At 53.7% G+C, this 23,565-nt stretch overlaps 2 protein-coding genes and 1 pseudogene across 2 annotated transcripts; 2 read left to right on the plus strand and 1 right to left on the minus strand.

Annotated features, from left to right (window-relative positions):
- Window positions 1–9,486: 9,486 nt before the first annotated feature.
- On the minus strand, window positions 9,487–10,563 carry LOC118501788. Its single transcript, XM_036031417.1, has 2 exons — window positions 10,082–10,563; window positions 9,487–9,938 (listed from the first exon to the last, which is right to left on the minus strand). Exons 1-2 carry the CDS (start codon window positions 10,532–10,534, stop codon window positions 9,633–9,635), a joined length of 759 nt encoding a protein of 252 aa, XP_035887310.1. The 5' UTR covers window positions 10,535–10,563; the 3' UTR covers window positions 9,487–9,632.
- A 79-nt stretch (window positions 10,564–10,642) lies between these two features.
- TRIB1 (tribbles pseudokinase 1) lies at window positions 10,643–18,357 on the plus strand. Its single transcript, XM_028533995.2, has 3 exons — window positions 10,643–11,697; window positions 13,815–14,107; window positions 16,524–18,357. Exons 1-3 carry the CDS (start codon window positions 11,338–11,340, stop codon window positions 16,987–16,989), a joined length of 1,119 nt encoding a protein of 372 aa, XP_028389796.1. The 5' UTR covers window positions 10,643–11,337; the 3' UTR covers window positions 16,990–18,357.
- Window positions 18,358–20,612: 2,255 nt separating this feature from the next.
- LOC114514431 lies at window positions 20,613–21,675 on the plus strand (annotated as a pseudogene).
- Window positions 21,676–23,565: the final 1,890 nt, after the last annotated feature.

Below are 23,565 nucleotides of genomic sequence, written 5' to 3' on the forward strand. Positions count from 1 at the left end.
CAGGAGCTCGATAAATAGGCCCTGACCGGTGAATGACAGGCCAAGGACAAAGATTCCTTCCAGGGTCCTAGTTCAGGCTCATGCCGCTGTGCAAAACAGGAGCATTCCCCAAAGGTCTTAACGCGACTGTCAGTAAGCCGAACCGTGTTTTACGTGAGCTAGGTAAGCCCTCCCTCAAACCCTCCGGTGGGGCTGGAGGTGGTCTCACCCCACAGGTTAAGGAAAGACACTTAGTCTTCAGTTTCCTAAGGAGGAGGAGTGAAGAGAGAGAGGGAGGGAGAGAGCGGGAGCAAGCCAGGGGAGGAGGCAGAGAAGGAGGGATGGAGGTGACTCGAGATGGGCCAAGCGTGGGTTCAAATCCTGGCTCCCGGTCTTTCTCGCTGCGTGACTGTGGGCAAATTCCCTAGCTTCTCTGGGCCTCCCTCTCCTCAGTCTGTGAACAGAGGGGATAACATCGATTCGTGGGGCTGCCATGAGGGTGAATGAGGTCAAGTACACAAAGCCCAGGGAGCGACAGAAAGCGGGTGGTTGGCAGAGGCAGATTGTCTGTGGCTGGACACCTCCCTGGGGAGGAGGCTGCCTGTACCCACAGGCTATGTGGGCAACGACCTCAGGGTGTTGTCAGCCAGGCTGGTGTAAAGTGAGCCATAAAGTCCTCAACCCCCCGGACAGCAGCCCCTGCTGAACCTGAACTTTCAGCCGCCAGTTACGGGGACCAGAGGGATCAGAGAAGCAAAGCCCTCCACACCACGAGCAGGGAGACCAGAGCCACGTGGGGAGCTGCGGCCTCCCTGACCTCTCTGCCATGTAGCCGAGATGACCCCCCACTCCCTCCGCAGTTCCCGGGGAGGGACGCATGGAGGCGTGGAGGCCACGAGGAATGGGTGGCCCGACGTGACTTGCCCCCAACCAGTCTAACCTCAGTCCAAGGTCTTCCCAGAAATACGACGGAAGAACCACAAGTCCAGAGCTTTTTGTTTTTTGTTTTGTTTTGTTTTTAATGGAAATCCCAGAAACCAAAGAGTCCCTTGCATGGGGGGGCAGGCTTCCTTGGAGAATGAGGGGCGATGCGCTGGCCGGCTGCCAGCGCGGCCTGGTGCGCCGTGAGCAAGGGGAATGGCACGTTGCAAGAGGCAGGACGGATTCGTTCCAAACAGCCTGCGGGCGTCAGATCAGCTCCTGGTCGGGCGGGGCCTCCTTTTTAATGAGAAAAGGGAAAAGGCAGCCCATGGGATGTGTGTGTGTGTGTGTGTGTGTGTGTGTGTGTAAGTATATCTATCTGTCTGTCTATCTATCTATCTATCTATCTATCATCTATCTACCCGTCTCTCTATCTATATTTAAATGACTGCTTCTGTGTCAACAGGACTCCCGACGAGGCAGAGCTGGTGAGGGCTGAGCAGAGGGGCCTACTCAAACCCTAAAAGAAGCTAAGGGAGATCACGGGGCGATGATATGGGTGGTTAGAAAATGCCTTCCACAAGTCCATCCATGCTGTTGCAAAAGGTGAGATTGTGTTCTTTTTTTTTTTTTTTTTTTTTTTTTGACAGCTGAGTAGTGTTCCATTGTGTAACTGCACCACAGCTTTTTCGCCGCTCACCTACGGATGGACACCTGGGCTGCTTCCAGATCTTGGGGATTGTAAATAGCAGGGCGATGAACATAGGGGTGCTCGTGTTCTTTTGAATTAGTGTTTTGGTCGTTCTGTAGGGCCACATTCCCAGAAGTGGAGTCGCCGGTTATAAGGCAGTTCAACGTTCAACTTTTGAGGTATCTCCATAGTGCTTTCTACAGTGGCTGTACCAATGTCATTCCAGTAAAGTCAATAATTAAAAAGAAAGAAATTAATTAAAAAGAAAAGAAAGGAAAAGCCTTCTATTCTGTCACACTGGCCCCGGCAGAACAGAAGAAGGGTCTCCGGTCATCGGCAGGGCCCCTTGGCACGTGCCCCGACGCACTCCAGCTTGCTCTCTGCTGGCTGAGCCCTCAGCCCGGGTGTGGGGTAGGACCGTCCAGAGCACGGGACGTGCTTTTTTTTTTTTTTTAAAAAAGATGACAACAACACAAATCTTTGCGAAGTTAATTCTTTTTTTTAAAAGATTTTATTTATTTATTTTTAGAGAGGGAAGGGAGGGAGGGAGAGAGAGAGAGAGAGAGAGAGAGAGAGAGAAACATCAATGTGCGGTTGCTGGGGGTTATGGCCTGCAACCCAGGCATGTATCCTGGCTGGGAATCGAACCTGCGACACTTTGGTTTGCAGCCCACGCTCAATCCACTGAGCTACGCCAGCCAGACTGGGACGTGCTTTTTCAATTAGTATCCAAAGCTGTCTTATGGGCCGGCGAGGCCCTGACTGCCAGAGCTCCTCACTTATCCAGAACAGTCCCAGAGTGTCCCAGTCATCTGTCGCTGGGTAACAAATCACCGCAGAACATGGGGGCAAACAATCCCGTGGGTCTGGAGCTCAGAAGGCACCCCGTGGGGATGGCTCTCGTCTGCACGGTGGTGTCTGGGGCACTCGGATGGCTTCCTCGCCCTCCCTGCTGGGGCCCGGGCCGGGACAGGTGCAGACAGGCTCTGCTGGCTCTGTCCCCCAGAGGGCCCACCTGTGGTCTCTCCGGCACCGTGTCCTCAGGGTAAATGAAGTTCGTGCCTGGCTGCTCAGGAGCTGCATGGCCTTTTGTGACCCAACCTTGACGTCTCAGAGCAGTGTTTTCATTGTAGAGCAGTCTCGAACCCGTGCAGATCCAGGAGACTCTGCCCCTCCACAGAAAACGTGGCAAAGAAGTTGCAGCTACACAGGGTCTGTCTGGAATGAGTACAGCCATTGTTAGTATGATGAGAGTGGTTTGTGCGACATCAATGCAACTTGGCAGGCAAGGAGAGCGGACTGGAATGAGCATGTGTGAACAATGATGACTTCATTGCACTTGTCAGTGGGGGTGGTACAGGCCATTGAGTGAGCATGTGTACTGTGTGGTCATCGCATTCAAAATGACTGAGTGAGCAGAACAACGAATCTGCATCAGATTTTGTGTCAAGCTTGAACATTCCTCCGCAGAAACTATTTGGATGATTCAGAAGGCCGCAGTTATGGGCAACTGGTGATTGGCAGCTTCATCATGACAATGCTCCCACTCATGCATCATGTCTTATGCAGAGCTTTTTGGTGAAACATCAAATCATGCAGGTGACTCAGCCCCTCTACAGCCCAGATTTGGTGCCCTGTGACTTCTGGCTTTTCCCAAAACTAAAATCACCTTTGAAAGAGAAGAGATTTCAGACTGTCGCTGAGATTCAGGAAAATACTATGGGGCAGCTGATGGCAATTGGGAGAACTGTGTGAGGGCCCAAGGTGCCTACTTTGAAGGGGACTGAGATGTCATTGTCCTATATACAATGTTTCTTGTATCTTGTATCTTCTTCAATAAATGTCTCTACTTTTCATATTACATGACTGGACACCTTCTGGACAGACCTTGTCATTTTAAACCAGCCTCAGTGATTAACCTTCTGGACCTGGCTGACAGGAAGAAAGAGGCTCAGCCCTTATACCTCAACCACCCGCTGCCTTTGGGTTGGGAGCACCTGTTCCAGGCTGAGGACCCCTCTCTTTCGTGCTACCCAGAGGGTCTCATGGGAAGAGAGGGTCTCAGGGGCACTTCTGAAGGCCAACTCAAAGGCCTCCAGGAGCCAGGCTGCTGATGCAGATGTGAGGTGGCAGGCGTGTGACATCTGGGAGCGGTGGGGACTGTGGTGAGCCAGAAAGGGCCTCCCTCCCTCCCTCCCCAAGGAGCCAGCGTGGCTGCAGTGACCTAATGAAACCTGGCTGTAGACTGGATGTGGCCTGTGTTGTGACTCCTGATGTTAAATAACTGAATCATGTCAGCCGGGGCTGGCGCTGGTACAGCTCCACTGGCTGGAGCATCACCTTGTAAACTGAGTAAACCCGCACAGGCCTGGGTTGCAGGTTTGGTCCCTGCTCAGGGAGCGTGCAAGGAGTAACCCATTGATGTCTTTCTCTCTCCCTCTCTCTCTTCCCCTCTTTTAAAATCAGTAAGCATGTCCTCGGGCGAGAATTACAAAAAAAGAATCGTGTCAGAGATGGCTCACCAAAGCCAGCAGTTTTCACGCTTTTCTTCCACTAAAGCCATGGAAGCCTGTTCTGAAACAAGTTCTAACAGAGACGCTTCATGCGGGGCATCGGATGGAAACTGCAGTGGGTGACCTGGGATCCCACATCGACTTCCTGTTCTCCCCTCAAGGTGCCGCCGGGAAGCCCCAGGGATCCAAGGAACCCAGTTTGAAAACCGCAGTTGAACATCTTCATGCAAAAAAAAAAAGGGAAAAAATGGAAACCCAAAGAGCGAACGTGACCTACCCAAATGCACCCTGGGAACAAGTGGCGGGAGCAGGCATCGAACCCAGGCCTTTTCTGAAATGAAAACCTGTGCCCCTTCCATCGGTGATAGATGGAGTACCTCAGATGTACACAACGCTGTACACACACGACAAAGTGTTTGCACACATACAGCTTTTTTTTTTTGTTTTAAGGTAAGAGGGAGCAGTGGGCATGTGAAGAGGTGGGAGAGAGTTGCATTGAAGCTTCTGGGAATCCTTCACGGGGATCAGTACACCCCTCGACCCTGGGCAGTCCAGCCCTGCCCGGGCCCTCTTCCAGCCACAGCCTTCCCAGCGTGGCCAGAGGCGTGCCTCTGCAGACCCTGCACCTGTCCATCTGGTCCAGATTCCAGGTACATGAGACCTAGAATTCCCTGCCCCAATGCCGAGAACCTGCTTCTACCACCCAGAGGTCCATCTCCCCAAGGTGACCTGCTGGCCCTGCCGTGTGCACCTGTAGGCCTGGGGGTGATGGAGGGGGTGCCAAGGGCAGCACTGTGAACGTGGGTGGTGTTGGGAGGTACTGGCTGGGATGTCTGGGCTGTGCCCTGGAGGCCCTACAAGGTGAAGGCTAAGACTGGGGTGGGAGAGAGAATAGGAGTCGGGTCCCAGACTCCAGCTCGCACTCTTGTCCAGAGCTTGGAGTGGGGGTGGAGGACGGGGGGCTTGCAAGGATCATGCAAGGTTTCCTGTGCGTGAGCTTAAAATAAAGTAATAGACACATCCGAATAGAATTTCTCCTCATTGGCAGATTGGATGTGGACAGAGCCAAGTTTGGGGTCAGCCTGACCAGGGTTCCAGTCCTGACGTTGCCACCTGCCAGCTGTGTGGTCTTAGACAAGCTAACCCACCTCTTGGCCTTTTGGTGAGTCTGTCAAAGGGTGGTAATCACTATTTTGTGAGTCACTTTGAACATGAAACAAGAGAAGAGGCAAGGGTCTAGCAGATGGAAGGAACTTGGGAAATGTTCATTTCTTCCCCAGTTTATGGGTCCTTGTCTTAAACACAGATGTCATCCTTCTTAGATACATCCCAGCTCTTTCATGGCGGTGGCTCATTTCTTTAGCATTTAGGGCCAGGGAGCATAAGACACACTGTGTGTGGCTGTGAAGACTCATAGACCGTGAAGGAGGGAGACGAACACCAGAAGCTCAGGTTGCTCCCTGGTTGCGAATTCCCCAGGGTTTTAGAAGGGAAAGCCCTCAGAACTTTCCCAATGCTGCCGCCAGACACCTACCTGGCCGTGCATGAAAACGAATCAAGCCCGAGCTCATCCGCAGCCCAACCTTATCCAGAGAAATCAATACAGGTTTCCCCATGTTATGCAATGTGTGATTTCCTGAAAAGTTGGAGATAAATCAATGTTTTCCCCGGTTCAACGTGGATCGAGCATCAGGTATGAGCTCGGCATTATGCTGAGGCTACAAAGGTTACACACACACACGCACACACACACACACACACAATCAGCCATGATTGTTGCTTCTTAGCAAGCCACATCATCAATGCACCACGAAAGGAGCTTGCCAATGGCATCATGTGGTAAACCCTTTGATAAAGACAAGAACCTGTTTAGTCCTTTTAACACGAGAAGAATTACTTTCTGATTAAGGTCCTATTTACTCACATATTTGTATTTGTCAGCTCAGATTTCCAGAGGAAAGGTCTTTTTCAGTTTGGCATACGGTGAGCCCACCCCGAATATCTGCTGACTAAATGAACAGACCCCAAAACCAAGGCTTGCCCATATCTGACAATCGAGTTTGGGTAAGGGGAGATAACTCAAAAACACCTTCCGTGCCCATATCTGACAATCGAGTTTGGGTAAGGGGAGATAACTCAAAAACACCTTCCGTGCCTCTGTACCTACTGGCTTCCACGAGAACCTCAGAGGGGAGGAAAGCAGGATGTTATCACGTCCATTTCTCAGGTAAGACGACTGAGGCCCGCATAGAGCCGTTGGTTGCTTCAAGTCAGCATCCAAAATGTGGGATGGAGGTTGGGTCCAGACTCTGCCCTCGGGGAAAGTCCCAGCGATGAAATCAAGACAATTTTAGCGGGCTTGCCCCCTTGGCTGACCTGATCCCAGGCCCTGCCCAACAGCACCGGTCCATCCTCCCCCCTGGAGATGCCCGAAAGCTTAAGCCCCATCGTTCCCTAAGAACTCACATCCTATTGCCTTCCAGAGCTGGACACTCAACCCTGAAATCGGTGCCCTGCTGGCCAGCATCCGCTTCTCTTCCGCCTGATGCCTGTTCTTCCTCTCATCTCCACTGAGGCCCTCCCTGTGGGGACCCTGGCCCTGAGCTCATGTATTTGGTTGACACTTAGCAAACCCTCCCTTTACAATAAATGCCGGGCGGGGGAGTGGAGAGACACAACGGACTGAGACACAGCCCCCGCCCCTTGTGAACGAACACAGTCAAGGGGACAGGGCCCTGAGAGAAAGAGGACTCGGCAGCACCCGGAAGGACACGTAAACCTGACTTCTGTGCTGGTGAAATCTGGGTGGCGTTTGGAAGGATGAACAGCAGTCCACTGGGTTGGCAGGGGGAGGCGAGGGAATTCCAGTGGGAGCGCACAGCACAGGCGGCCGTGCAGAGGCGAGAACTGGCATGAAGGGTGTAGGGCCCTCCCAGGAGCTGGCCTGGGGAGGGTGGGAGAGAGGAGAAAGGCGAGGCTGGGAAGGGAAGTGGGGCCGGGAAACAGGGCCTGCTTTTCCACACTGTAGTGGCTGGATTTTTATCTCAAGGTCTCTTGCAAGGTTTGGGACCAGGGCCTGACAGGGTCAAGGTAAAATTTTAGACAAAGTGCTCTGATGGCTGTGTGGGGAGCGGATGGAGGAGGCGAAAGATGTATCTTGTTTTGTGCACCATTATACCTCCAGCATCCAGTAGAGGCACTGGCGGACGATGCGCCTAGGTACGCTGAAGGGATGCAAGAGTGACCCAGCCAGGAGCTTCCTGCAGACATCCGGAGGGCCCTAAACTGAGATCACGGGAGTGGGGAGGTGTGGATGGGCATGGGGAAGGTGCAGGTTCGTATCGGCCAGGAAAACGGAGCCCAGGCTGGGAAGTTCAATGGGAGGCATTGAACATGGGCAACTCGGTACAAAGGTGTTGCAAGAGCAGAAACAAAGGAGAACAAGACAACACGGTCCCAGGAGGCAACCCAGAAATTAACAACATCAGGAAGCCACTGTCACCCTAGAGCCGGAGGAGACAAAAGGGGTGTCGCTTGATTCCGGGAGCCAGAGTGAGCCAGGACCACGAGGAGGGAAGGGGTGCCACGGTTGGATCCCCCAGGAAGCTGACTCAGAGATGGAGATGAGCAAACAGCGAGTTTATCAGGAAACATTCTGGGAAGGGAAGGAGCAGGACCGGGCAGAGGGAAAAGCTGGGCTGGAGGCGATCTCGGGCCACCCCGTACGAGGGGTCTGAAGCTGGGATACCCTTCAGAGTCGGCCCAGGTTGGGGCCAGACCTTTACCATCCCATGACCGTCAGCCACGGGATGCACACCTCCCGGGAAGGCACCGTGACCGTGGGCAGGGGGGCTCTTCTCCGTCGAGGCGATTTTCCAAAACAGCTCCCCCAAGGCTCTCCAGCAGCTGGGGGCACTACATCCTTCAGTGCTGAGGGTGGGGGGAGAATCTCACAGCACATGGCAACAGCCATACAAAGGGGCTGTCTAGGGGGGCTGGGGCCACAGAGGAGGCGCAGCCGGTGCCCGAAGCAGAGAGAAAGGAAGAAGCAGCCTCTACCGTCTCTTGCTCCCACTCTCCCATCTCCATCCAGGGTCTCCCACTGGGCCAGCCGGGCTGGAAGCCGATGGGTAAGAAAACACGAGAGGAAGTTCTTATGAGAGGCAGCTGCAGGGAGCTGAGCAGACGAAGGCAGGGATTGTTCTGACAGCCAACAGGTCTAAGGTGAACCCAGTGACCCAGTGGCGGTGGGGGACAGGACAAAGGCGGGTTCCAGGGGAAATGGCTGTCAGGGGCTCTGGTGCCAGGGGTCTGTCTTGGTGGCGACGCCTGTCTCAGGAGAGGCAGTGAAGGCGGAGCAGCACACCTTGGAGGAAGATGCTGATGAGCCATGCTGAGCCTGGCGTCCGAGCACTGCTGTGAAGCTGCGCTTGGGGATCCTAAAGGCTGGCACAAAACGAAAGACCGGAAACCTCTTTCCCAGCCACAGGACTAAGGGCAACTTCCTCACCATGGCTTCGGAGCCTTTCACATTTTCCCAAAGGATCCTTTCAGGCTCAGCTCCCTGCTTCCCTTGCAGCCACCCTGGCCTCTGTGCATCAGCCCTGCCCTTGCCCACATCCCTAGCCACTCACCATTCCTACCCGCCCTGGGCAACTATCTCACCACCCACACATCCCCCAGGTCAAGTGTTTTGTTTTGTTTTTTTTCTTTTAAAGATTTTATTTATTTATTTTTAGAGAGGGAAGGGGGGGAGAAAGAGAGAGCGAGAGAAACATCAATGTGCGGTTGCTGGGGGCTGTGGCCTGCAACCCAGGCATGTGCCCTGACTGGGAATCGAACCTGGGATGCTTTGGTTCACAGCCCGTGCTCAATCCACTGAGCTACGCCAGCCAGGGCTTCAAATGTTTTCTAGACGGAGTCCTCCCCAACTCCTGTTCTCCTTACAGGTCATAATCTCTCCTTTGAGTCCCCACCAGTGAGCACCAACACTTACCAGCGATCTGACCACAGCGGGTAACTTAAATAAATCTTTGCAGGCTTCTTCTGGGAAATGGGGCAAAAGATAACCCCACAGCGTGGTTGCAACGCTGAAGTTAAGTAATATGTGTAAAGTGCCTAACACATTATGGACCTCAACTAATCTGCTGTTAGCATTATTTTAATTTTCATCTCTTAATGCCCAGTGTCTGCCCCTTTGTAGGTGCATGATTAGTGTTGTTGAATGGAGACAAAAGGATTTATCCTTGGGTTTTGACTTGGTTTTAGCCCACGTGCAGACACCCTCTGATGAGTTCTCTATGTTGGGTGTCCAAGGACTCCAAAATGACCTGTTTCTCTCATGAAGGAAATGAGATTCTTAGGGGTTTTTTTTTCCTTTCTTTTTTTTTTCATGGAGCTTTGGGCAGGGTCTGCCACGCATTTTGTGCTCACCCAAATCATATTGCAGGAATGCACGCGCACGAGATTGCAGGGTTGCCCCTGGGTACCCAGTATCATTGTCTGTGGCCAGAATGACTTCCACACCCCTACGTGTCCACCAGGGAACCGGGACTGGCACCAGGGCCCCAAACCCTGTTGTGCTGGCTGGGGAGGGGGTAGGAATCCGGCGGCGGCCACGTGGGCCCCTTCCGCCCGCTCCCCACATCCTTTGTTTCCCACCGGCCGCGGCTCAGGAAGCTCTTTCTGCGAGTCACCGCGAAGGGGCGGCCAGGGAGCCTGGAGAAGCTATTTCCGTGCAATCCTGGCAGGCGGCGGCAGGCGCGGGAGGGGCATGGAGGTGGAGGCAGCGCAGAAGGCCCCGTGTTTGCTTTTATTTCATCCAACAGAAGGTTCTATTTGTGGAAGCGAACAGACGCTGGGGATTAGAACTGGGAGGGGGCAGGAAAAGGAAAAAAAAAGCCACATCCACTACCACGCACAGGTCTTCCCCGGAACTGCCGCGTGGGGGTGAATGACTGGTTCTGGAATTCATCACCTTTTCTATCCTCCCTTCCTCTCGCTGCACCCGGGCCTCGCCGGCGCCTACGGCTCCAACCGTTGGCTCCAAGGCGCGGGGCGGTGGCGGGGTGGGGGGGATCCCCGGGGCGAAAGGCTTTAACGGAGCAGCAGCAGCTAGCTGCGGGTGCGCAGAACCGCGGCGCGCGCGCCCGCAGACCTTTGTGCTAGGTGTGAATGGGGAGCGCGCACCAATCCGCGGTCGCTTCCTCCCCCAGGCCCCGCCCCTCCCTGCCCGCCCACTTCCCGGGGACCCTGACGTCACGGGAACTTTTCCGCCGCCCCCTCCTTCAGCCTGTGTAGCTGAGCTCTCTGCCAGCCGGAGTGCGCGCGCCGCCTCATGCCCAGCCCAGCCCAGCCCCGGAGGCGCGTGCGCGCGCCCTAGCCGGCTCGGACGCATCACCTGCGCCAGAGCGCGCGCTACCCAGAGCATCCCCAGCGCTCGGGCCACCCCTAGCGCCCCCGCGGACCCAGCTCCACCTCTGCTCCCCCCGCAGCCTCCCCCTCCGCTCCGGTGATTGCTCGCTGGCGGCAAGGCCCGAGTCGTCGTAGCCACCTCATTGCACAACCCGGCTTCCCAACTGTTTACACAGCCCGGCCTGTGAGTGTGTGTGTATACAGCGTGAGTCACCGGGAGGCGGAGGAGGTGGAGGAAAAGGAGAAGGAGGAGTGCACTGGCTGGGATCTGTGCGGCGCACACACTCACTCACACTCAGTCACTCTCTCCGAGTGCGTCTCGTTCGCTCATACACACGCCGGGAGCTCCGGAGCGCGTAGGATCCCGAGCGCCACCGAAAAGTTGCTCCGGCTTTCGCTCTGGACTTCTTGCTTTGGGAAGCGCATTTGATTTGCGTTCTGCGGAGCCTGCGGGATCCTGTTCTCGCGTCTCGGGACCTCGGGAACGCCGGCCGCAGCCGCTTCTGCCTCTGAAACTGTCGGCAGCCTTGACAACAATAGCGGCGGCCGCTCCCAGCGAGGTGCACCCAGCCGGTGCTTGCCAGGATCCGAAGACCCGAGCCGGCCTCCGCCCCCGGACGCGCGGCCAGCGTGGTCCCCGTGTGCCACCAGAGCGCTCAGGAGGGTACTCTTGCTTTGCCCCCTCTGGGGGCCGAGCCCAGCTCTGTCTGCAAACTCCTTGAGGGCTGGAGTAAGTCGCGGCGCCCGCGCCAAGCCCGCAGCGTCTCCCGCGCGGATCCCAGGACGTACAAAGCCGGGACCATCCCGTCCCGGGGCGGGATGCGGGTCGGTCCCGTGCGCTCTGCCATGAGCGGCGCCTCGCAGCCCCGCGGCCCGACCTTGCTGCTCCCGGCCTCCCGGGGCGCCCCGGCCAAACGCCTACTGGACGCGGACGACCCCGCCGCCGTGGCGGCCAAGTGCCCGCGCCTCTCGGAGTGCTCCAACCAACCGGACTACCTCAGCCCCCCTGGTTCTCCCTGCAGTCCTCAGCCTCCTCCCGCCGCGTCGGGGTCTGGCGACGGCACCGGGAGCTCGCCCGGGCCCAGCCGTATCGCCGACTACCTACTGCTGCCCCTGGCTGAGCGCGAGCATGTGTCCCGGGCGTTGTGCATCCACACGGGCCGCGAGCTGCGCTGCAAGGTAGGCGCCCGGGGGTTGGAGTGTGGGGGTTAGGGGGGGACGCGGTGGCAGGCAGTGGTGCTTGGGGTCTCACTCTCTGGCGCTCGGGGGGTCGAAGGTGCCGCCAAGGCTTGAGTTTGGGGCATGGTGGGTAAGTGACTTGAGCCGGGTGAGGCAGTGTTTGACCAGGTTCGCCCTTTGGGGCGACTGAGGGGTTCCCGGTGGACTGATACAATGGAGAGGGGTCGGCAGTCCGGAGGAAGTGCGGTGTTCAGCTGCCTTCTCTCTGCAGTATTTTCTTAGCGCCCAGTGCAGCGCGTGGCGTTCCATATAAGTTATGGAATTGAAACGGATTCCTGGGCCATGCCATTCCCCTTCTCTCATTCTCCTCGCTCCCCCCGCCTGTGTCCTGGAAGGACGCCCTGCAGCGGGTGCCTCCTTGGAGCTTCGAGCAGCCGGCAGCTGCCTTGCCCGGGTGTCAAGGCACCCGGGCTCAGCTGCCGGTGTCGGGCTCGGGTCTTGGGGATTCCGGCTTGAACCCGCGCTGGGACAAGAACCCCATTCTCCCTAGAGAGAGGAGAGAGAGAATTCTGAGGGGCCCTCCCAGCGCGGGGGTGGAGGGGGATTTGCCCGGAGTAGAAATGTTGCAAAGCTCACACCGGCTAGGATTCCTCGCTTCCAGCCCTGTCTTTGTTTTCCGGCCAGCGATTTTTTTTTTTTTTCTTCTTCTTCTTCTTAACATAAGGGATTCCATCCAGGAGATACAACTCTTGGAAACCGGATCCTCCGCGTGCTCCCGCAGCGCGCGTAGACGCAGACCGTTCCCACAGCCCACCCTTTGGGAACCTCACACCCCCGGCTCAGGCATCCCTGAGAACCCTTTGGGCGTCTCCTTTTCACCCGAAGGATGGGGTCACCCCTGTTCAAGTCGCTCTTGGGTTTCCGCAGCTCACCTGACCCTCATCCAGCGCCCCCCTCACCCCGCCATCCGCCAACTCTCTTGGGCTTGTTGCTGCCACCTAGTGTCCGAGCTGAATGAAACTTCATGCTCAAGCCCAGTTGAAAAGGGGGGAAACCTCTTTTCCTCTCGCCCGCCGCGGGGGCCACGAGCTGTATGGGGAAGAGTGTGTGTGTGCAGTGGGGTGCGTGGCGTGGGAGGGGGGGGGCCGCAGAGCGGTCTCCCTAGCTGGTGGCAGAGCAGCCAGGCCTCCGAGGTGGGGTGGGTATGGCCATTGTGCAACCCCTTCCAGTTCCTCTGAGCAGAGGATAATAGCCGAATCCAGATGGTGACAGCCCGTGTGTCACCGTTTCCAGTTGAGTCCTAGGATATGAGTAACCCAGCCAAACAAAAGGCCCTTAAAGAGACCAGCCAGCTTTGGGGAGGAGACACTATGCATTTCCTGGGTGAAGGTGGAGGTGGGAGTCGAGGGGGTGTGGAGAGATAAAAACAAATAGGGGGAAAACCCACCCCAAAAACTATGGAGAGGATTCCATATTCGCCTGGGAGAATTTTCACTCAAGGCTGCTTATGCCGGAGCCAGACGGTGGGCAGGTTGCTTAAGGCTGCCTAGTCACAGTCTTCTCCCTCCGAGTCATCAGTTCCTTCTGACTAATGACAGATCCGCCGGTCCTCCAGTCCTTGCTTCCACTTGGAGGCTGCAGACTCCGCAGTCAGCACCTTCTCTGGGCTGAGCACTCTGGCTTTGCAGGAGGCCCTGCATTTCCAGGGCCTGCCCTTCAGCTCCTGAAGACCCCCCAGGGGGCAGGGAGGGGCTGCTATCAGCAGCACCTGGTGTGGCCCCGCCTGCCAACAGGGAAGGATCAAGAAGGTGGGGACTTGGGGGCTTAGCTCTCTGGAGCTGATGACCTCATGGAAGGTGACAGCGTATAGAGAAGGCAGCTCTTTTGAACCTTCCATATGGTGACTTGTTGGGTATTGGCTAGCCCAAGGTCCTGGGTGTTGCTGGTTTGGGGTTGCAAAAGGCGGGGGGGGGGGGCAGAGATAAGGGGAAGGGGGTAAATGAATGGACCCTACCATCAATCACAGGCCCAAAGACTGAGAACTGCAGCCCAGCCTGGGACTTTGGCGGTGGCCTCTGCTCTCCTTGCCTCCTAAGCGGGTCGCCTTCTCTCTGCAGGTGTTTCCCATTAAACACTACCAGGACAAAATCAGGCCTTACATCCAGCTGCCGTCACACAGAAACATCACTGGCATCGTGGAAGTGATCCTTGGGGAAACCAAGGCCTATGTCTTCTTTGAGAAGGACTTTGGGGACATGCACTCCTACGTGCGAAGCCGGAAGAGGCTGCGGGAAGAGGAGGCTTCCCGGCTCTTCAAGCAGATTGTCTCTGCCGTGGCCCACTGTCACCAGTCGGCCATTGTGCTGGGGGACCTGAAGCTTAGGAAATTCGTCTTCTCCACGGAGGAGAGGTGAGCAGCCTTCACAGCCCCTCCTGGGGCCTTTTGGAACCAAAACGGAGGTGCAGGTCGAGCAGCTGGGTACAGCGTTGCGGTTCAAAACCACACCGAGGGCTCAGCTGTCCCAGTTCGTTTTTAGAGGTCCCCCCCTGAGGAGCCCTGGCCAAGGTCGGCTTACTCTGCACCCGTGTGGATGTGGTTTGGGGACACTTGGGTGCTTTTGTGGGGTGTCAGGTGATGACAGGAAGCCCTCCCCATGTCCACTCCAGGATCAGGTTTATTCTCCATTGTTTTCAGAAAGGTCATTTCTTCTGGGGTGCAAATGTCAACCTGCCCTTCACACCCTTGACTCCTAGAGGAAGTTTTCAAATCCTTGTTTTCACCGAGTGGGTGTGGCTTTTTTTTTTTTTTTTGTGCCTAGAAGGTATAACTGAGCTCCCTTTGCAGAATTCTGCCCTCCTCTGCACCACATTTCTGTTCTGTCTCAGGCTTGGCCCCTCATATTTTTTTCACATTCTCCGGTGACTTTTTTGGACATCTTATTTGGCTACGTATTCAGAAAATAGCCACGCTGCATAATAAATGGAAGTTGGCAGGAATCGGTTGCTAAATATAGATCACAGCTTACCTCATAAAGGACAAGATGCGCTTGATAAGAGAATAATGAGACCTTAAGATTCAGAACTGAGGTTTCAGACAAGAGAATTCAGGAAGCCACAGGAGATAAACCTTACCTGATTTCAGGAGGTGGGCCACATCCCTCGTGAATTAAAAGCAGTATTATTTTAGAATTGTAGAGGTGGCCATGAGTTTTTTGGTTGTAGCTGTTTATGCAAGGCTGACCCTCCCATCTCCTCTGTACTCTTACCCTTAACTCCAAGTCCTTGAAAAAGTCCCGGCTTGAGTTACCAGAAAGCAAGGTTTTGTATCTGACCTTGCAATAATTATTGGAACATACCGATTAGCAAAGACAAGCAGAGTGTTTGCAATGGAGAAGTTTCTAATTCCTGGCACATGCTCCTTTCAATATGGTGATGTATTTTCTGAAACATGCCTTTCACACCTCCTTACGAGCTTTTGAAATCCGCATTGCACAGGCGAATGTCATGTGCGTGAAGTTTGGCAACCCGAGGGTTAAGCAATGGCAAGCTGACGCTAGCGTGTAACCAGCACAGGTGCAGGGTTTTAGTGCTACAGCAGCCAATCAGGGGCGGACAGTGAGGGTTGAGTCATATTTTCCGTTTACAGAACCAATGGGTATTTTACATAACGACGGGGAGGTCAGGCTGAGGACATACCGAAGTTAGCACATGCATACTACACTCCAGGGAACAGGAAGGCAGGAAGATTAAAAAAAAACACACACACCAAAAAAAAAAAAAAAAAGCCAACCAGACCTTTGAGAGGAAAAGGAATTGACCCATTAGCCAGCAGCAAATGTTTGCGTTTAACTTCACGAGTGACTTACTGAAACAGGGCTATTTCTGAGAAGCAGGGAGAGGCTCGGGCTGCCCCCAGAGAGCAGAGGTTTCCCACGTGGGGTCCAAGAGACCTGGGTGGCTGGGTCTGGATAGGGAGGCCCCTGCAGCTTCATAACGGAGCCTTTGATGAAAGGTTTCCAGAATTCAGTTGTCACCCGAACAGATAAGCCCCCATGGAGAGTGCATATGCTCAGGTGTTGGTGTTCCCTGCATGCAGATGTTTTTGGACCCCTGCATCTTTCAAATTCAGCAGCCGCCTCTGGTTGCTCATATAACCTCTCTGTCCAGGCTAAGTGTTCTTTGCAATGAAACACCTCAATAAATGCAATGGGCCTCCCTTGCAATTTCCCCATCACAGTGACCACGGCCTGGGCCCAGGTAGATAGACTTCCCTCTGTGTGTGTGTATCGGTGTAAGTAGGAGGGTTGACAACCTGTGCGGTAATAATAGTGACTTCAAGTTCCCTCCTCTGTCATGCCAAGTGTGGGTCCAATAGCCCTGGCTGCCGTGGTGGGATAAGTTCTGCAGCTTGTAGGATGTTCGGGCCCTCCCTAAAGAATAGAGTATCGTGCTCTTCTCTGATAGCTTCTGTAGAAGATGTCAGCATTCCCCGGAGACCAGCTCCCACCTCGGCAAGGTGTACTTTGTGAGTCGTGTAAGCCCTGTCAGGAGAGGTCTTCTTAGCTCTAGCGTGATGACTAGTATTGGGGACTTTGCATCATGCACTCCATCCCAGCGCTCCCTCCACACTCCGCAAATGTTTACTGCAGTTTGTATGGGTTTGTGGAATCCTGAATCTGGTGGTTGCAGGGCGCTGTTTGCTGGGTGGGGGGGTAAATGGCATTTCTTGGGCCTCGGCAGTGAGCGCCTGTGGGCACTGTTATCAAGAAGGCTTTGTTTTTCATAGCGGCTGATCTGGAAGTAATGGCTTGTTCCCTCTCCTGCAGAACCCAGCTCAGACTGGAAAGTCTGGAAGATACCCACATAATCAAGGGGGAAGACGACGCCCTGTCAGACAAACACGGCTGCCCAGCCTACGTGAGCCCTGAGATTCTGAACACCACCGGGACCTACTCCGGAAAGGCGGCGGATGTTTGGAGCCTCGGGGTGATGCTCTACACTCTTTTGGTGGGACGCTACCCCTTCCATGACTCAGACCCCAGTGCCCTGTTCTCCAAAATCCGCCGGGGACAGTTCTGCATTCCTGACCACATTTCCCCCAAAGCCAGGTGCCTCATTCGCAGCCTCCTGAGGCGGGAGCCTTCCGAGAGACTCACTGCTCCCGAGATCTTACTCCATCCCTGGTTCGAGTCCGTCTCGGAACCTGGGTACATCGACTCAGAAATGGGAACTTCAGACCAGATCGTCCCAGAGTACCGGGAGGACAGTGACGTTAGTTCCTTCTTCTGCTAATCCCAGAAACCTCAGAAACCTCATAATTCTCACACATGGCATTTCCTTTCCAAAGATGGACAGGCCTTTCAATGTGGTGCCAACCAGATAGGTGATGGCGTAAAGACTGCAGCTGCTGAACTCGGCGGCAGGGCGCCCCTCTGACTGGCGGTGATGAGCGACTGCGTTGGTGTGAGCGGCGTGCACTCTGATTGGCTGCCCTGCAAAGCCGTTCCCCTTCTTCGGGAGCCCTCGCCAACGACCCTTGGTCAGATTCGAGGGTGGGGGGTCTGCATCTTTTATAGGTGGCAAAGAGTATGGATACCCTGCGGCGTGTGGTCAGGTGGCACGGACATTCTAAAGGGAGAGGAAGTGAATCGCACAATGGCATTTGGAGCAATAACCTATTTTAACAGGGTGAATAATAATTCGGGCCAATAAACCTGCCATCTTTGACTTGTCCTTGGTAGCTAGACTTTTGCCCCCCTAGCTTCTCTCATTGGAGAGTTCTTCGTTTTTATTTTTATTTTTTTGGTTTGGTTTAGCGCTCACCCTTCCTTCACACACTTTGAGCGACCACGCTGCGCCTTCCTGGGGGGCAGACTGTGGTAGCAACGGAGAAGCCTGCCTGCACCGCGAACCCAGACGCTCTCCTCCGTCTCCCGCCAAGACCTCATTTGCACTTAATGCCTTCCTCCTGACCTTGAGACGTCTCCCGCCTTCACCCTAAAAGCACTTACCAGCTAACAGTAGAACAGTGTCACGAATGATTGGAACTCCTGGCTATTTCAGAACTCTGAGCTCAGAGACTGCAGACTTATAACAATAATTGGAGCACTTGGAGACTGTTAGCTTTTTTTTGGTTCTTCTCAACTACGTTGACATTTATCCTTTGCTTTTTTTTTTTTCCCCAAGACCATCTCAGGGTGGAGTGTTTTTGTCTAAGAGGAGAAAGACACGGAGTCTCCCCACTCCCCTCTCCCAAGAGCAAATGTTAAACTCCAGAGAAAGTGAATTTTGGATGGTTCTCAGACCAGGTTCCAGAATTGTACTTTCACCCTGCCGTGGACATGGTCTGCCCTCGGTATTCTGTGTGTGTCTGCAGTTCTGCATGATGGGTTGTTAATATTTCAAACGTGGCGTGAGTACATCTGTGTAATCCGCATCTGGAGGAAATAGCAAACCCCCACACCTTTGCAGTCAGTAGGGACTTTAAAAGTCCTCTGGTCCAACTTCTCTTCCTGCCACCTCCCAATGCAGAAATCCCCTCTTTCTTCACCTTCTTTCACAACTGGGAATCCTGTCTCTGCTCGAATGCTTCCAGAGACGGGAACTCACTCCCTGCAGAAGAGAGAGCTTAGCAGAGGAGCTGCAACCTGCATTAAGAAACGAGTACGGGTGACGCACTAGTCAGTGTCCCGGACAGGACTGAAATCAGGTGGTTAAACGGGTAAATCAAACATACTGTATTTTTGGGAAATGGCGCAGAAACGGGCAGGCATCCCTAAGGGCTACGCCGAGGCAAACTACTAACATGGATTGTCAAGAATGCCGTGTATACCTCATGTACTGTGTACTTTGTACATATATTTTACCTTTTATACATACGTCCGATACGTTTTGTTGTTTTGGCGCTGAGGCTTGTGTTGTTGTCTGTGTCTGTCTGAATAACCTGCGTGTCTGAAACCACGTGAAATGTGAATGACTGCGGGCAATAGTACCGTGACGGAATCATGGGACTCGGAGGGGAGGGAGGACGGAGGCCTCTGTCGCACTCACGCTCTCGTGGTTGCCCGACTGTTGTATCTGTGATACGTTACCCGGCCGCGGAGTCCGGCCGGGCCGGCTGGGGCTCCCGCCGGGACAGCTAGAAACACTAGATCCTTCCTGTACATGTGTATATATGTGGAGAGTGAGATGGCTGTTTTTGACTTGTAGAGAAATTTTAATAAATCTGGTTTCGTAAATCGGCGCCGAGAATTTCTTCCGAGTCCAACCCGCCTTTGCCTCATGTGAGATGCTGGGGGAGGGGGGCGGGGCAAAGGTTTGGCCTCGGGGCGTGGAATCTCACGGGGGAAACATGTCCGCAGTTGATGATGAGTATGTATGATTATTATATTTGACTTTTGATAGCACCTATTCCCTCTTCCCATGGGAGTGGGCAAATTGATTTCCAGGGGTGAAGCTGCTTTGGCGAAATCAGGTTGGTGAGGGCTATGGGTCGAGTTTAGAGTCAAGAAGCATTTGAAGAGGAGCATACATGGATACACCTTGAGCCGTGAGAATCCATCTGGCCTGTTTGAGGGCAGGGATCCTTGAGAGCCTGATGAAAGCTACGGCCACTTCTCAGGAAAATGTGTATGTGTATCTCCAACAGAATTTCGCTGTAAGTCCAGGTGTCCACATATACCCTGAAGGCATCTCCGGCTTCTTGTTGAGAACGACCTTCTTCCCAACCATTACACTTAGTCAAAGCAGCTAATTGAGGCATTTCCTTTTTTTCTTTCTGTAAGTAAAAATGGAAATAAAAAAACCTAAAGACATTTTTGAATCACAAAGGTAGAGAAAGAAAGGATTTCAATTTCATGAAGTTTATAGTTTCCCTATTACATCAAACTCTATTCTAAATGAAGTCAATTAGCATCTAGAGCGATTTGTTTTTCAACCTTCATATTGTAAAATGTGACACATGTACAGAAAAAAATGCACATGTGAGGGTACAGCTCTGAATTTTCACAGATCGGACACACTGGCTTAAGCAGCAGCTGGGTCACGGGAACAAAACTGTGCCGGGACCCCAGGAGCCCCTCCTGCCCTTTTCTACCCCCCCTGCCCCCCCGCCAGGCATCCCTCCCAAGGGTTATCGCCATGGGACAGAATTTTTGCTCTTCATTCCCATTGTAAAGATTACAGTGAGGGCTAAGTCATCATCAATGTTAGGTGTAAACGAGGAGGCAGACAGAAGTGACAGATGACACGACCACCCTTTTCCAGGGCTCAGGCTGAGATCACCCAGGAGCGCAGACCTGTGGCCCCAGAGCAGGTGCCACGCAGGCCTGGCGCCTCGGGGCCTCAGGGAAAGGAAAGGGGCATCGGGAGAAGGTGGGAAATGGCCGAACACCACGGTGGTTTAGAAGTGGGTAAACTGGGGGTCGGTCTAGGTCCATCCCATGAATAAGACCCCAAAGCCCCTCAATACCTGGGGCAGCCTCAGTCTCAGAACATGCACCGGAGTGTCTCCCTGCTCCAAGGAGCCCGGACGAGACTCGGCATAACTCCTGGGGCGCACAGCCTGCCAGCGCTCTGGACTTCATGGAGCTTCTTAATCTAAGGGTTTCAAAACGCTTTGCAAGCAATTAAGGTTACAACACCTCTTTGGACTGTTGTTGCAGGCACTAATGGGGAGAAATATGGGTCAGGATTGGCTGGAATGACACGTGATGCCACAAATCCATACATTTAATTAATCTCCTCGAAGACTGGAACAAATCTGGGGCGAGCACAACCACTTCCATTTAGAAGGCTGGAATGCGAATGGTGAGCTGAATGTGCTGCCTAGATCGCTGATCTCTTGAATTTTCCCCCGTGTCCTCCCTGTGCTTGTCATTAGCGTCATGCAAGTAATATACCAACCTTCTATTCCTACTGAACTTTCTAGAAGTTTCCCTCCCCCCTTCCTCTCACCCTCACGATAGTCAAGTGAATTAACCAGATCAAATATTATTGGCTCCCTTTTATAGATTGAGAGAATGGAGGCTCAAGTGTTTTTCAGTTGTTTCTCAGGCATCAACAGCTCTGAACGGCGACATGAACTTGGGTCTTTGGACTCTTTGCCCGAGGTTCCTGCCTCCGCACACCACCACAACAGATCTGGGGAGACTGGTGAGTGGAGGGTGGAGCAGGAGCACGGGCGGGCCGTCGGAATGCCAGAATGGATAACCGTTTTGCTACAGCGTTTGTCATTGCTGTGTGCTTACTTCCGCCATCACATGGCAGCCTCAGCTGGCACAGGGTGGGTGTATCAAAGTCCAGTTCCAGGCAATTCCAGCGATTTGAACAAAAGCATCTGGAATGACTTCGCTGTGCTGAGGCAGACGAAAAGGCTTATAATGGTGCACTTTTCCGATACAATGGCCCAGTGGGGCTGTGGAGGCGGTGTATCACTACAGCCCCAAACACGCACTGGAACACCCAAGAAAGGACAGGGTCTTTCGATGTGGTCACAAGACGTATGAGTTTCACACTAAGTAAGTGAGCAGCTCATGGAGAAATTTGTTGATCCTGGAAAGCCCAGTAGTGGGGTCGCTCTGCTTTGGACCTGTCCGTGGCATTGCTAGTTCCTTTCACCTTTTGTTAGTCTAGGATCGATGTGCTTTGGAGCTTTGATTGAACTTCAGGCTTGAGAATGAGAAGCTCGTACCCCAGCTTTGCTACGGCCGCTCTAGGTCTCCCTGCGGCTCGTGCACACTGGGCTCAGGGAGTTGCTATGGCGCTGGAATTGAACTCCTCCGCCAGAAACGAGCGCTGCCAGAGAATGTGTCCCGTGAATTTCGATGGTCCTTCCGCCTGGCCTGCGACGCGGTTTCTGCTGCCTTCCTTCGGGCAGCTCACACCAACCAGAAAGAGCGCACCTTAGCCCAGGTGCATTGTCTGGCATGGTTGGGCTGCTGGCTGCTGTACAATCACCTTTTTCAAAATTTTAATTAATTAATTAATTAATTAATTAATTTCTCACCTGAAGACTTTTTTCCCATTGTTTTTGCAGAGAGAGGAAGGGAGAGAGAGAAACATCAGTGTGTGAGAGAAACATTGGTTGGTTGCCTCCCACATGCACCCAGACTGGGGATCCTAAGTGCCTGGACTGGGGATGGAGCCCACAGCGAGGCATGCACCCTGACTGAGAAATGAACCTGTGACCTTTTGGCTTCGAGACAACGCTCCAACCAACTGAACCACACCAGCCAGGGCAATAAAAACAATTTTTTAAAGAGTAATATTTTCCCTTATCTCTCCTTGTCTTCAGTTGTTTTTAAACTTTTTTTTTTGTTTGAGGATATATCATTTTATCTCGCAAATCAGCTCTATGTATTCGCAGAGTTGTTTTTATGACTACTGAAATTTACATGCAAACAAACTAATCGAAGGTCGGAGTCCAGACATAAAGAAATGGGTGTGTACTTGGCACACATTTGTGTTAGACGACCGATAGTGGACGCGGACCCAGTGCGGGTCTCTTCTTTATCTCCCAGCGAAGTGCCCTGTGTGGTGGGCACTTTGTTCCCATTTAACAGATGTGGGTGCTGAGACCCAGAGCCTGAATAGCGTGGCCAAGGCTCATGGGATCACGGGTGAGCAGCTGCTGGTGAGCAGCTGGGTTGGACTCCAGCTCAGGCCGGTGTGACTCCAGACCTTTGCCCCTTCTGGTCCTGTGCTTTCCACATGGGTCCGATGTGTGGGTCCAGCAACGTGCTGTCTCGTGTTTGGAGCAGCCGTTTTGCCGGGAGATTTTGAGCCAAGAAGTTCACAGCATGCTGGGACGGCCGATTCGGTCCATGATTCCTCCCCGCTGAGATGGATCAGAATATGCTCATGGTACATTAAGGGCCACAGTAATTGCTTCACATGAGTTAGCAAATGCACCCCCACAGCGCCCTATACAGCAGTGTTGGTATCCTCTTTTTACAGATGAAGAGTCTAAGGTTCAGAGAGGGTAAGGGTTCTGCCTCAAATCACACAGCACAGAACTCACTTGCTAATTAACACACCCAGGGCCTTTAACCGGGCAGGCTTACTGCCCCTTTGTTTTCAGAACTGGGCAGAGACCTCATCAGGGATTTAGTGATGCAACATGGGATCCTGGACCAGGAAAAATGCCATTAGTGGGAAATAAGAGGGAGATCCAAATGAAGTCTGGAGTTTAATTAACACTGGCATGCTGTTGTGGGCTTCTCAGTTGTGATCAGTGTCCCGCGGGATGTCAAAGGGTAACATCGGAGGAAACGGAATGAAGGATGCGTGGGAACTCTCTGTGCTATCTTCGCAACTTTTCTGTAAATCTAAAATGATTCCAAAACAAAAAGCCTGTTGAAATAAAAGATTTAGTCTCCACTTGCCCCATTTTCAGCCCAGGGAAGCCAAGGCTGAGACTGAGGAAGTCACAGCCAAACAGTGGCCAGGCCACTCCCAACCCCGGCACCCCTGGGCCGGCCCTGGCTGCTCCCGCGTCCTGGGTGTTGGCTGGTGTGCGGTGGGAGACCTTCTGGAATGTGTCTGGAGGCGAATGAGGTGAATGTGTCAGGATCGTTTCTTGTCACAGGACATGGCATTTGGAAAAATGAGTTCCCAGTCTGACCTTTAGCTCGGTGACTCTGTGAGCGTCTCGTCAGTTCCCTCCTCCGGTCAGGGCTGGTGGTCAGCCACTGCCCCGTGAGCCAGCCTGAGGGCTGTGCATCCAGTCATGAATTTGAATTCTGTGCATCATTAACTAGAAGGAGGCTTGAGAGCAAGCTCAGGAAAACGTCCATGCGAGGAGTCTTGGCCTCAGGTTGAAGAGAGAGGAATGGGTTGGGGGCCGGGGCGGGGAGGGGCAGGGCAGGG

The sequence above is a fragment of the Phyllostomus discolor genome, chromosome 7 (genome assembly GCF_004126475.2).
Source record: "Phyllostomus discolor isolate MPI-MPIP mPhyDis1 chromosome 7, mPhyDis1.pri.v3, whole genome shotgun sequence".
NCBI lineage: Eukaryota > Metazoa > Chordata > Mammalia > Chiroptera > Phyllostomidae > Phyllostomus > Phyllostomus discolor.

Coding starts and splice junctions, on each gene's coding strand:
- LOC118501788 (XM_036031417.1), bottom strand. CDS start 10,534: ATGCTCTGGGTAGCGCGCGCTCTGGCGCAGGTGATGCGTCCGAGCCGG. Junction 9,939..10,081: donor AGGAAGGGAGGATAGAAAAG/GTGATGAATTCC, acceptor TTCCACAAATAG/AACCTTCTGTTGGATGAAAT.
- TRIB1 (XM_028533995.2), top strand. CDS start 11,338: ATGCGGGTCGGTCCCGTGCGCTCTGCCATGAGCGGCGCCTCGCAGCCC. Junction 11,698..13,814: donor GCCGCGAGCTGCGCTGCAAG/GTAGGCGCCCGG, acceptor TTCTCTCTGCAG/GTGTTTCCCATTAAACACTA. Junction 14,108..16,523: donor GTCTTCTCCACGGAGGAGAG/GTGAGCAGCCTT, acceptor CCTCTCCTGCAG/AACCCAGCTCAGACTGGAAA.